Genomic DNA, 14398 nt, shown 5'->3' on the forward strand with positions numbered 1-14398 from the left:
GGGCTCTATGGGGCTCTATGGGTCTACATGGGGCTCTATGGGTCTCCATGGGGTCTCTATGGATCTCTATGGGGCTCTATGGGGCTCTAAGGGTCTCTATGGGGTCTCTAGGGGGTCTCTATGAGGCTCTATGGGGCTCTATGGGTCTCTATGGGTCCCTATGGGGCTCTATGGGGATCTTTGGGGACTCTATGGGGTCTCTAAGGGGTTCTATGGGTCTCTATGGGGCTCTATGGGGTCTCTATGGGGCTCTATGGGTCTCTATGGGTCTCTATTGGGCTCTATGGGGCTCTATGGGTCTCCATGGGGTCTCTATGGATCTCTATGGGGCTCTATGGGGCTCTAAGAGTCTCTATGGGGTCTCTATGGGTCTCTATGGGGCTCTATGGGGTCTCTATGGGTCTCTATGGGGCTCTAAGGGTCTCTATGGGTCTCTTTGGGGCTCTATGGGGTCCCTATGGGATCTCTATGTGTCTCTATGGGGTCTCTATGGGGTTTCTATAGGCCTCTATGGGTCTCTATGGGTCTCTATGGGTCTCTATTGGGCTCTATGGGGTCCCTATGGGTCTCAATGAGGTCCCTATGGGGCTCTATGGGACTCTATGTTTCTCTATGTGTCCCTATGGGTCCCTATGGGTCTCTATGGAGTCTCTATGCGTCTCTATGGGTTCCTATGGGTCTCTATGGGTCGCTATGGGTCCCTATGGGTCTCTATGGGTCTCTATGGAACTCTATGGGTCGCTATGGGTCCCTATGGGTCCCTATGGATCTCTATGGGTCCCTATGGGTCTCTATGGGTCTCTATGGAACTCTATGGGTCGCTATGGGTCCCTATGGGTCCCTATGGGTCTCTATGGGTCTCTATGGGTCTCTATGGGTCGCTATGGGTCCCTATGGGTCCCTATGGGTCTCTATGGGTCTCTATGGGTCCCTATGGGTCGCTATGGGTCCCTATGGATCTCTATGGGTCCCTATGGGTCTCTATGGGTCCCTATGGGTCCCTATGGGTCTCTATGGGTCGCTATGGGTCCCTATGGGTCCCTATGGATCTCTATGGGTCCCTATGGGTCTCTATGGGTCTCTATGGAACTCTATGGGTCGCTATGGGTCCCTATGGGTCCCTATGGGTCTCTATGGGTCTCTATGGGTCCCTATGGGTCGCTATGGGTCCCTATGGATCTCTATGGGTCCCTATGGGTCTCTATGGGTCTCTATGGGTCGCTATGGGTCCCTATGGGTCCCTATGGGTCTCTATGGGTCCCTATGGGTCTCTATGGGTCCCTATGGGTCTCTATGGGTCTCTATGGGTCCCTATGGGTCTCTATGGGTCCCTATGGGTCCCTATGGGTCTCTATGGGTCGCTATGGGTCCCTATGGGTCCCTATGGATCTCTATGGGTCCCTATGGGTCTCTATGAATCTCTATGGGTCTCTATGGAACTCTATGGGTCGCTATGGGTCCCTATGGGTCCCTATGGGTCTCTATGGGTCTCTATGGGTCCCTATGGGTCGCTATGGGTCCCTATGGATCTCTATGGGTCCCTATGGGTCTCTATGGGTCCCTATGGGTCCCTATGGGTCTCTATGGGTATCTATGGGTCTCTATGGGTCCCTATGGGTCCCTATGGGTCTCTATGGGTCCCTATTGGTCTCTATGGGTCCCTATGGGTCTCTATGGGTCTCTATGGGTCTCTATGGGTCGCTATGGGTCCCTATTGGTCTCTATGGGTCGCTATGGGTCTCTATGGGTCTCTATGGTTGTCTATGTGGTGCCCCCACGTGACTCCGCCACTCACGTGACGCCGGGCAATGGGGGGGTGGCAGAGGGAAACGGCGACGGCGATGGCGCACGTGGCGACGAAGAGGAGGGCGGCGAAGTGCAGGTAGTGCAGGCCGCACAGGAAATCCGGGCATCGCCCCGCCTCCCACGCCGACCCACTTCCGCTTCCTCCGCTTTCGATTCCGACCCCGCTTCCGGTGCGGTCGAAGAAGCCGTTTCCGGCGAACGAGAAGCCGTTTCCGGTGCCCGCCTCTCCCGTCCGACTGCTCGAGGTTCTATTTCCGGTGCTGCCACTTCCGGTTCCTTCACTTCCGGTTTCACACCTCGCCGTTTCCGTTCCCATGACGAACTCGGGGATCATCCGAACCAATCCCAACGCGAGCCCGCCCGCCAGGCCCCAGAAGGCGCCCTATGAGCGAGCGGAGCGAAGTCACGTGGGGTCAACCGCAACACCTCATTGGCCAAGCGGATCATCCGGCGGCCATTTTTTCCCTCCCCTCCACGCTGCCCATTTTAACCCCTTAGTGGCCATGCTGGTGACCCTCCCCCAAGACCCCCCACAAAATAAAGCCCCCCCCCGCATTCCCCCCCACCCCAACCCCCCCCCCCAAACTCCCCCCCAGCCCCCGCCAAAGCCCCCCGACCCACATCCCCCCAACCCCTCCACAAAGCCCCCCAGACCCCCCCCAGCTCCCCCATTCAAACCCCCCCATCCCCCCACCCCCCTCATTCACCCCCCACCCCCAACTTTTCCCCCCCCATCCCCCCCCCATTTTACCCCCCATCCCCCCCACCCCCACCATTCACCCCCCATTAAACCCCCCCAGTTCCCCCCCACCCCCCCATTCACCCCCCCTCCCCCCCCCATTTCCCCCCTCCCTCCCGTTCCCCCCATCCCCCTACCCCACATTCACCCCCCAACCCCCCCCATTCACCCCCCATCCCCCCCCCATTTTCCTCCCCAACCCCCCCATCCCCCCCCCATTTTCCTCCCCAACCCCCCCATCCCCCCACCCCCTCATTCACCCCCCCATCCCCCCCCATTTTCCCCCCCATCCCCCCAACCCCCCCATTTCCCCAACCCCCCCCACCCCCCTACCCCCCATTCAACCCCCACATCTCCCCCCCACCCCCCCTCATTCACCCCCCCAACCCCCCCCATCCTCCCCCATTTCCCCCCCCTCCCCAGCCCCCAGCCCCCCCCACCCCCCCATTCAACCCCCTATCCCCTCCCCCATCCCACCCCCCCATTTTCCCCCCCACCCCCCCATTCAGCCCCCCATTCAGCCCCCCATTCACCCCCCCATCCTCCCACCCCCCCTATTTCCCCCTCCCCCCATCTCCCTACCCCCCATTCACACCCCCATTTCCCCCCCTCCCCAGCCCCCCGATTTCCCGACCCCCCCATTCACCCCCCCATCCCCCCCGATTTTCCCCCCATTCTCCCCATCACCCCCGCATTTCCCCCCCATCCCCCCCCCATTTTCCCCCCCAACCCCCCCACCCCCCCATTCATCCCCCCATTCAACCCCCACATCCCCCCACCCCCCCCATTCACCCCCCCCACCGCCCATTTTCCCCCCCATACCCCCACCCCCCCCTCCAGCCCCCCATTCAACCCCCCATTCCCCCACCATCCCCCCTCCATTCCCCCCCCCACCCCCACATTCCCCCCCCCATTCCCCTCCATCCCCCCCAATCTCTCCCCCACCCCCCCATTCACCCCCCATCCCCCCCCCATTTTCCCCTCCAACCCCCCCGCATCCCCCCACCCCCTCATTCACCCCCCCATCACCCCCCCATTTTCCCCCCCAACACCCCTCATCCCCCCACCCCCCCATTCACCCCCCCACCCCCCCTTCATTCAACCCCCCCATCACCCCCCCATCCCCCCATTTACCCCCCCATCCCCCCCCATTTCGCCCCTCCCCCCCACCCCCCATTCACCCCCCCATCCCCCCCCATTTCCCCCTTCATTCAGCCCCCCATCCCCCCCATCCCCCAGAACCCCCCCCCAACCCCCCCATTCACCCCCCATCCCCCCCCATTTTCCCCCCATCCCCCCCCCATTCACCCCCCCACCCCCCCTCATTCACCCCCCCATCTCCCCCCCACCCCGCGATTCACCCCCCCATCCCCCCCATCCCCCCCCCACCCCCCCATTCAACCCCCATCTCCCCCCCACCCCCCCTCATTCACCCCCCCAACCCCCCGTCGCCCCCACCCCGCATTTCCCCCCCTCATTCACCCCCCCATCCCCCCCCATTTTCCCCATCAACCCCCCCCATCTCCCCCCCACCCATTCACCCCCCCATCTCCCCCCCATCCCCCCATCCCCCTCCATTCAACCCCCCCAACCCCCCCCATTTCCCCCAGCCCCCCCATTTCCCCCACCCCCCCCATTCACCCCCCCATCCCCCCCCATCCCCCCCCATTTCCCCCCTCCCCCCCATCCCCCTCCTCATTCACCCCCCCATCCCCCACCGTCCCCCCCATCCCCCCCATCCCCCCCCATTTCCCCCATCCCCCCCCATACTCCCCCTCCCCCCCACCCCCCATTCCCCCCCCCACACCGCCCCCATCCCCCCCCATTTCCCCCCTCCCCCCCCACCCCCCATCCCCCCCCATCCCCCCATCCTCCCCATCCCCCCCCATTTTCCCCCCCACCCCCCCCAACCCCATTCACCCCCCCACCGGCCCCCATTCACCCCCCCATTTCCCCCCCCATCCCCCCCCATACTCCTACTCCCCCTCACCCCGCATTCACCCCCCCACCCCCCCCTTAATTCAACCCCCCCCCCCCACCCCCCCATCCCCCCCCCCGCCCCCCCCCCTCTCACCCACCGGCTCGTTGACCCTGGGCACGAAAACGGCGAGCGCGAACACGGCGGCGATGGGGGGGGTGAGGAAACTGCCGACCGCCTGCATGTAATCGAACAGCCGGCCGCCCTGCGCCGCCCGCACCACCGGCAGCCACGCCAGGCTCAGCGCCACCAGCGATAACATGAACAGCCTATAGGGTGGGATATGGGGTCACAGCTATGATATGGGGTCACAGCTATGATATGGGGTCACAGCTATGATATGGGGTCACAGCTATGATATGGGGTCGGATATGGGGTCACAGCTATGATATGGGGTCACAGCTATGATATGGGGTCGGATATGGGGTCACAGCTATGATATGGGGTCACAGCTATGATATGGGGTCGGATATGGGGTCACAGCTATGATATGGGGTCGGATATGGGGTCACAGCTATGATATGGGGTCACAGCTATGATATGGGGTCGGATATGGGGTCACAGCTATGATATGGGGTCACAGCTATGATATGGGGTCGGATATGGGGTCACAGCTATGATATGGGGTCGGATATGGGCTCAGCCACGCCAGGCTCAGCGCCACCAGCGATAACATGAACAGCCTGTGGGGTGGGATATGGGGTGGGATATGGGGTCGGGTTATGGGGTCAGGTTATGGGGTCGGGTATGGGGTCACAGCTATGATATGGGGTCACAGCTATGATATGGGGTCACAGCTATGATATGGGGTCGGATATGGGCTCAGCCACGCCAGGCTCAGCGCCACCAGCGATAACATGAACAGCCTGTGGGGCGGGGTATGGGGTCGGGTTGTGGGGTCAGGTTATGGGGTGGGATATGGGGTTGGGTTATAGGGTCGGGTATGGGGTCGGGTATGGGGTCGGGTTATGGGGTCACAGCTATGATATGGGGTCACAGCTATGATATGGGGTCGGGTATGGGGTCACAGCTATGATATGGGGTCACAGCTATGATATGGGGTCAGATATGGGGTCACAGCTATGATATGGGGTCAGATATGGGGTCACAGCTATGATATGGGGTCACGGCTATGATATGGGGTCACAGCTATGATATGGGGTCGGATATGGGGTCACAGCTATGATATGGGGTCACAGCGATGATATGGGGTCGGGAATGGGGTCACAGCTATGATATGGGGTCACAGCTATGATATGGGGTCGGATATGGGGTCACAGCTATGATATGGGGTCACAGCTATGATATGGGGTCACAGCTATGATATGGGGTCGGATATGGGGACGGATATGGGGTGGGATATGGGGTCGGGTTATGGGGTCGGGGATGGGATCACAGCTATGATATGGGGTCACAGCTATGATATGGGGTCGGATATGGGGTCACAGCTATGATATGGGGTCACAGCGATGATATGGGGTCGGGAATGGGGTCACAGCTATGATATGGGGTCACAGCTATGATATGGGGTCGGATATGGGGTCACAGCTATGATATGGGGTCACAGCTGTGATATGGGGTCAGGGATGGGGTCACAGCTACGATATGGGGTCACAGCTATGATATGGGGTCGGATATGGGGTCACAGCTATGATATGGGGTCACAGCTACAATATGGGGTCACAGCTATGATATGGGGTCGGGTATGGGGTCACAGCTATGATATGGGGTCACAGCTATGATATGGGGTCTCATATGGGGTCACAGCTATGATATGGGGTCACAGCTATGATATGGGGTCACAGCTATGATATGGGGTCACAGCTATGATATGGGGTCGGATATGGGGTCACAGCTATGATATGGGGTCACAGCTATGATATGGGGTCGGGTATGGGGTCACAGCTATGATATGGGGTCACAGCTATGATATGGGGTCACAGCTATGATATGGGGTCGGGGATGGGGTCACAGCTATGATATGGGGTCACAGCTACAATATGGGGTCACAGCTATGATATGGGGTCGGGTATGGGGTCACAGCTATGATATGGGGTCACAGCTATGATATGGGGTCTCATATGGGGTCACAGCTATGATATGGGGTCACAGCTATGATATGGGGTCACAGCTATGATATGGGGTCACAGCTATGATATGGGGTCGGATATGGGGTCACAGCTATGATATGGGGTCACAGCTATGATATGGGGTCGGGTATGGGGTCACAGCTATGATATGGGGTCACAGCTATGATATGGGGTCACAGCTATGATATGGGGTCGGGGATGGGGTCACAGCTATGATATGGGGTCACAGCTATGATATGGGGTCGGATATGGGGTCACAGCTGTGATATGGGGTCACAGCGATGATATGGGGTCACAGCTATGATATGGGGTCACAGCGATGATATGGGGTCACAGCTATGATATGGGGTCACAGCTATGATATGGGGTCGGATATGGGCTCAGCCACGCCAGGCTCAGCGCCACCAGCGATAACATGAACAGCCTGTGGGGTCAGGTTATGGGGTCACAGATATGGGGTGGGATATGGGGTCGGGGATGGGGTCACAGCTATGATATGGGGTGGGATATGGGGTCGGGTTACGGGGTCACAGCTATGATATGGGGTCACAGCTATGATATGGGGTCGCATATGGGGTCACAGCTATGATATGGGGTCACAGCTATGATATGGGGTCGGATATGGGGTCACAGCTGTGATATGGGGTCACAGCGATGATATGGGGTCACAGCTATGATATGGGGTCACAGCTATGATATGGGGTCGGATATGGGGTCACAGCTGTGATATGGGGTCACAGCTATGATATGGGGTCACAGCTATGATATGGGGTCACAGCTATGATATGGGGTCGGGTATGGGGTCACAGCTATGATATGGGGTCTGATATGGGGTCGGATATGGGGTCACAGCTATGATATGGGGTCGGGTATGGGGTCACAGCTATGATATGGGGTCACAGCTATGATATGGGGTCGGATATGGGGTCACAGCTATGATATGGGGTCACAGCTATGATATGGGGTCGGATATGGGGTCACAGCTATGGTATGGGGTCACAGCTATGATATGGGGTCACAGCTATGATATGGGGTCGGGTATGGGGTCACAGCTATGATATGGGGTCACAGCTATGATATGGGGTCACAGCTATGATATGGGGTCGGATATGGGGTCACAGCTATGATATGGGGTCACAGCTATGATATGGGGTCGGATATGGGGTCACAGCTATGATATGGGGTCACAGCTATGATATGGGGTCGGATATGGGGTCACAGCTATGATATGGGGTCACAGCTATGATATGGGGTCGGATATGGGGTCACAGCTATGATATGGGGTCACAGCTATGATATGGGGTCGGATATGGGCTCAGCCACGCCAGGCTCAGCGCCACCAGGGATAACATGAACAGCCTGTGGGGTCAGGTTATGGGGTCGGATATGGGGTGGGATATGGGGTCGGGTTATAGGGTCGGGTTATGGCGTCACAGCTATGATATGGGGTCGGATATGGGGTCACAGCTATGATATGGGGTCACAGCTATGATATGGGGTCGGGGATGGGGTCACAGCTATGATATGGGGTCGGATATGGGGTCACAGCTATGATATGGGGTCACAGCTATGATATGGGGTCGGGGATGGGGTCACAGCTATGATATGGGGTCGGATATGGGCTCAGCCACGCCAGGCTCAGCGCCACCAGCCACAGCATGAACAGCCTATAGGGTCAGGTTTTGGGGTCAGGTTATGGGGTCAGGTTATGGGGTCGGGTGTGGGGTCAGGTTATGGGGTCACAGATATGATATGGGATCAGCCACGCCAGGCTCAGCGCCACCAGGGAGAGCATGAACAGCCTGTGGGGTCGGGTTATGGGTTCGGGTATGGGGTCACAGCTATGATATGGGGTCACAGCTATGATATGGGGTCACAGCTATGATATGGGGTCACAGCTATGATATGGGGTCGGATATGGGGTCACAGCTATGATATGGGGTCACAGCTATGATATGGGGTCGGATATGGGGTCACAGCTATGATATGGGGTCACAGCTATGATATGGGGTCGGATATGGGGTCACAGCTATGATATGGGGTCGGATATGGGGTCTCAGCTATGATATGGGGTCACAGCTATGATATGGGGTCACAGCTATGATATGGGGTCGGATATGGGGTCACAGCTATGATATGGGGTCACAGCTATGATATGGGGTCGGATATGGGGTCACAGCTATGATATGGGGTCGGATATGGGGTCGGGAATGGGGTCACAGCTATGATATGGGGTCACAGCTATGATATGGGGTCGGATATGGGGTCACAGCTATGATATGGGGTCACAGCTATGATATGGGGTCGGATATGGGGTCACAGCTATGATATGGGGTCGGATATGGGGTCTCAGCTATGATATGGGGTCACAGCTATGATATGGGGTCGGATATGGGGTCACAGCTATGATATGGGGTCGGATATGGGGTCGGGAATGGGGTCACAGCTATGATATGGGGTCACAGCTATGATATGGGGTCTGATATGGGGTCACAGCTATGATATGGGGTCACAGCTATGATATGGGGTCTGATATGGGGTCACAGCTATGATATGGGGTCACAGCTATGATATGGGGTCACGGCTATGATATGGGGTCGGATATGGGGTCACAGCTATGATATGGGGTCACAGCTATGATATGGGGTCTGATATGGGGTCACAGCTATGATATGGGGTCACAGCTATGATATGGGGTCGGATATGGGGTCACAGCTATGATATGGGGTCACAGCTATGATATGGGGTCTGATATGGGGTCACAGCTATGATATGGGGTCACAGCTATGATATGGGGTCACGGCTATGATATGGGGTCGGATATGGGGTCACAGCTATGATATGGGGTCACAGCTATGATATGGGGTCGGATATGGGGTCACAGCTATGATATGGGGTCGGGTATGGGGTCACAGCTATGATATGGGGTCACAGCTATGATATGGGGTCGGATATGGGGTCACAGCTATGGTATGGGGTCACAGCTATGATATGGGGTCACAGCTATGATATGGGGTCGGGAATGGGGTCACAGCTATGATATGGGGTCACAGCTATGATATGGGGTCGGATATGGGGTCACAGCTATGATATGGGGTCACAGCTATGATATGGGGTCGGATATGGGGTCACAGCTATGATATGGGGTCGGGTATGGGGTCACAGCTATGATATGGGGTCACAGCTATGATATGGGGTCGGATATGGGGTCACAGCTATGGTATGGGGTCACAGCTATGATATGGGGTCACAGCTATGATATGGGGTCGGGTATGGGGTCACAGCTATGATATGGGGTCACAGCTATGATATGGGGTCACAGCTATGATATGGGGTCGGATATGGGGTCACAGCTATGATATGGGGTCACAGCTATGATATGGGGTCGGATATGGGGTCACAGCTATGATATGGGGTCACAGCTATGATATGGGGTCGGATATGGGGTCACAGCTATGATATGGGGTCACAGCTATGATATGGGGTCGGATATGGGCTCAGCCACGCCAGGCTCAGCGCCACCAGGGATAACATGAACAGCCTGTGGGGTCAGGTTATGGGGTCGGATATGGGGTGGGATATGGGGTCGGGTTATAGGGTCGGGTTATGGCGTCACAGCTATGATATGGGGTCGGATATGGGGTCACAGCTATGATATGGGGTCACAGCTATGATATGGGGTCGGGGATGGGGTCACAGCTATGATATGGGGTCGGATATGGGGTCACAGCTATGATATGGGGTCACAGCTATGATATGGGGTCGGGGATGGGGTCACAGCTATGATATGGGGTCGGATATGGGCTCAGCCACGCCAGGCTCAGCGCCACCAGCCACAGCATGAACAGCCTATAGGGTCAGGTTTTGGGGTCAGGTTATGGGGTCAGGTTATGGGGTCGGGTGTGGGGTCAGGTTATGGGGTCACAGATATGATATGGGATCAGCCACGCCAGGCTCAGCGCCACCAGGGAGAGCATGAACAGCCTGTGGGGTCGGGTTATGGGTTCGGGTATGGGGTCACAGCTATGATATGGGGTCACAGCTATGATATGGGGTCACAGCTATGATATGGGGTCGGATATGGGGTCACAGCTATGATATGGGGTCACAGCTATGATATGGGGTCGGATATGGGGTCACAGCTATGATATGGGGTCACAGCTATGATATGGGGTCGGATATGGGGTCACAGCTATGATATGGGGTCGGATATGGGGTCTCAGCTATGATATGGGGTCACAGCTATGATATGGGGTCACAGCTATGATATGGGGTCGGATATGGGGTCACAGCTATGATATGGGGTCACAGCTATGATATGGGGTCGGATATGGGGTCACAGCTATGATATGGGGTCGGATATGGGGTCGGGAATGGGGTCACAGCTATGATATGGGGTCACAGCTATGATATGGGGTCGGATATGGGGTCACAGCTATGATATGGGGTCACAGCTATGATATGGGGTCGGATATGGGGTCACAGCTATGATATGGGGTCGGATATGGGGTCTGATATGGGGTCACAGCTATGATATGGGGTCACAGCTATGATATGGGGTCTGATATGGGGTCACAGCTATGATATGGGGTCACAGCTATGATATGGGGTCACGGCTATGATATGGGGTCGGATATGGGGTCACAGCTATGATATGGGGTCACAGCTATGATATGGGGTCGGATATGGGGTCACAGCTATGATATGGGGTCACAGCTATGATATGGGGTCGGATATGGGGTCACAGCTATGATATGGGGTCACAGCTATGATATGGGGTCGGATATGGGGTCACAGCTATGATATGGGGTCGGATATGGGGTCTCAGCTATGATATGGGGTCACAGCTATGATATGGGGTCGGATATGGGGTCACAGCTATGATATGGGGTCGGATATGGGGTCGGGAATGGGGTCACAGCTATGATATGGGGTCACAGCTATGATATGGGGTCTGATATGGGGTCACAGCTATGATATGGGGTCACAGCTATGATATGGGGTCTGATATGGGGTCACAGCTATGATATGGGGTCACAGCTATGATATGGGGTCGGATATGGGGTCACAGCTATGATATGGGGTCACAGCTATGGGGTCACATCTATGGTATGGGGTGTGATATACGGGCTCTGATATGGGGTCACATCTATGGGGTCATAGAATAGGGTCAGTTCTATGGGGTCAGTTCTATGGGGTCAGTTCTATGGGGTCAGCTCCATTGGGGTCAGCTCTATTGTGGGGTCACGTCTATGGGGTCAGTTCTGGGGGGTCCCCCCCATTAATGTCTCCCCCCATTAATGTCCCCCCTCACTAATCACCCCCCCATTAATTTCCCCCCATTAATATCACCCCCCCATTAATCACCCCCCATTAATGTCGCCCCCATTAACCCCCCCCCATTAATCACCCCCCCATTAATCTCCCCCCCATTAATCACCCCCCCATTAATATCCCCCAATTAATCACCCCCCCATTAACCACTCCCCTATTAATCACCCCCCCATTAACTCTCCCCCCTCATTAATTTCCCCCCCTGTTAATCTCCCCCCCATTAATCACCCCCCATTAATCTCCCCCCCATTAATATCACCCCCCTAATAATCACCCCCCATTAACCTCCCCGCTCATTAACTTCCCTCCCATTAATTTCCCCCCATATTAATCTCCCCCCCATTAATCTCCCCCCCAATTAATCACCCCCCATTAATCTCCCCCCCTTAACTCTCCCCCCATTTATCTCCCCCCCCCATTAATCCCCTCCCCCATTAATATCACCACCCTAATAATTACCCCCCTAATAATTACCCCCCCATTAATCACCCCCCCATTAATCTCCCGCCCATTAATTTCCCTCCCATTAATCTCCCCCCCATTACTCTCCCCCCCAATTAATATTACCACCCTAATCATTAACCCCCCATTAATCTCGCCCCCATTAATAATCCCCCCCAATAATCACCCCCCATTAATCTCCCCCTCATTAACTTCCCTCCCATTAATTTCCCCCCCCATTAATCTCCCCCTTTAACCACCCCCCTATTAATCACCCCCCCATTAACGCTCCCCCCTCATTAATCTCCCCCCCATTAATCTCCCCCCCATTAATTTCCCTCCCATTAATCACCCCCTCATTAATCTCCCCCTCATTAATCACCCCCCATTAATCTCCCCTCCATTAACAATCCCTTCCTAATAATTACCCCCCCATTAATCTCCCTCCCATTAATTTCCCCCCCCATTAATCTCCCCCTTTAACCACCCCCCTATTAATCACCCCCCCATTACCGCTCCCCCCTCATTAATATCCCCCCCCCCTTAACTCCCCCCTCATTAATCTCCCCCCCCAATTAATATTTTAATATCCCCCCCCTGCAGTTTCACCTCCCGACCACCAGGAGGCGCCGTTGCGACGCCGCCGGCCGCAGCCTCGCATTAATCTCCCCCCCATTAATATCAACCCCCTAATAATTAACCACCCATTAATCTCCCCCCCCATTAATCACCTCCCCATTAATCTCCCCCCCATTAATATCACCCCCCTAATAATCACCCCCCATTAATCTCCCCCTCATTAACTTCCCTCCCATTAACTTCCCTCCCATTAACGCTTCCCTCCATTAATATCACCCCCCTAATAATTACCCCCCCCATTAATCTCCCCCCTCATTAACTTCCCTCCCATTAATTTCCCCCCATTAACCTCCCCGCTCATTAATCTCCCGCCCCATTAATATCGTCCCCCTAATAATCACCCCCCCATTAATCACCCCCCATTAATCTTCCCCCCATTACTCTCCCCCTCCAATTAATATCACCCCCCTAATAATTAACCCCCCATTAATCACCCGCCCCCGTTAATCTCCCCCTCATTAATCTCCCTCCCATTAATGTCCCCCATTAATCTCCCCCCCATTAATCACCCCCCCATTAATCACCCCCCCATTAATCTCCCCCCCATTAATCACCCCCCCATTAATCACCCCCCCATTAATCTCCCCCTATTAACCACCCCCCTATTAATCACCCCCCCATTAACGCTTCCCCCCCATTAATCTCCCCCCCATTAATATCACCCCCCTAATAATCACCCCCCCATTAATCACCCCTCATTAACTTCCCTCCCATTAATTTCCCCCCATATTAATCTCCCCCCCATTAATCCCCTCCCCCATTAATCTCCCCCGCCATTAATCACCCCCCATTAATCTCCCCCTCATTAACTTCCCTCCCATTAATCTCCCCCCATATTAATCTCCCCCCCTTTAATCCCCTCCCCCATTAATATCACCCCCCTAATAATTAACCCCCCATTAATATCCCTCCTATTAACGCTCCCCCCTCATTAATATCCCCCTCATTAATCTCCCCCCCATTAATAATCCCCCTAATAATCACCCCCCCATTAATCTCCCCCCTCATTAACTTCCCTCCCATTAATCACCCCCCCTTAACTCCCCCCCCATTAATCTCCCCCCCCATTAATCACCTCCCCATTAATCTCCCCCCCATTAATAATCCCCCTAATAATCACCCCTCATTAATCTCCCCCATCATTAACTTCCCTCCCATTAATTTCCCCCCCATTAATCTCCCCCCTCATTAACTTCCCTCCCATTAATCACCCCCCCTTAACTCCCCCCCCATTAATCTCCCCCCCCATTAATCACCTCCCCATTAATCTCCCCCCCATTAATAATCCCCCTAATAATCACCCCTCATTAATCTCCCCCATCATTAACTTCCCTCCCATTAATTTCCCCCCCATTAATCTCCCCCTTTAAC

At 55.6% G+C, this 14398-nt stretch overlaps 1 protein-coding gene across 1 annotated transcript in view; it reads right to left on the bottom strand.

Annotated features, from left to right (window-relative positions):
- Positions 1–14398, bottom strand: part of LOC149913218 (sodium/glucose cotransporter 2-like) — a 59733-nt gene that overhangs the window by 6994 nt on the left and 38341 nt on the right. The window contains exons 11-12 of the mRNA XM_090130481.1: positions 4624–4792; positions 1796–2188 (exon numbers count right to left, since the gene is read on the bottom strand). Coding sequence (XP_089986607.1) covers positions 1796–2188; positions 4624–4792 — 562 coding nt within the window. The remainder of the gene's footprint in view (positions 1–1795; positions 2189–4623; positions 4793–14398) is intronic.

The sequence above is a fragment of the Phasianus colchicus genome, chromosome 40, assembly GCF_987193195.1.
Source record: "Phasianus colchicus chromosome 40, bPhaCol1.hap1.1, whole genome shotgun sequence".
NCBI classification, from domain to species: Eukaryota; Metazoa; Chordata; class Aves; order Galliformes; family Phasianidae; genus Phasianus; species Phasianus colchicus.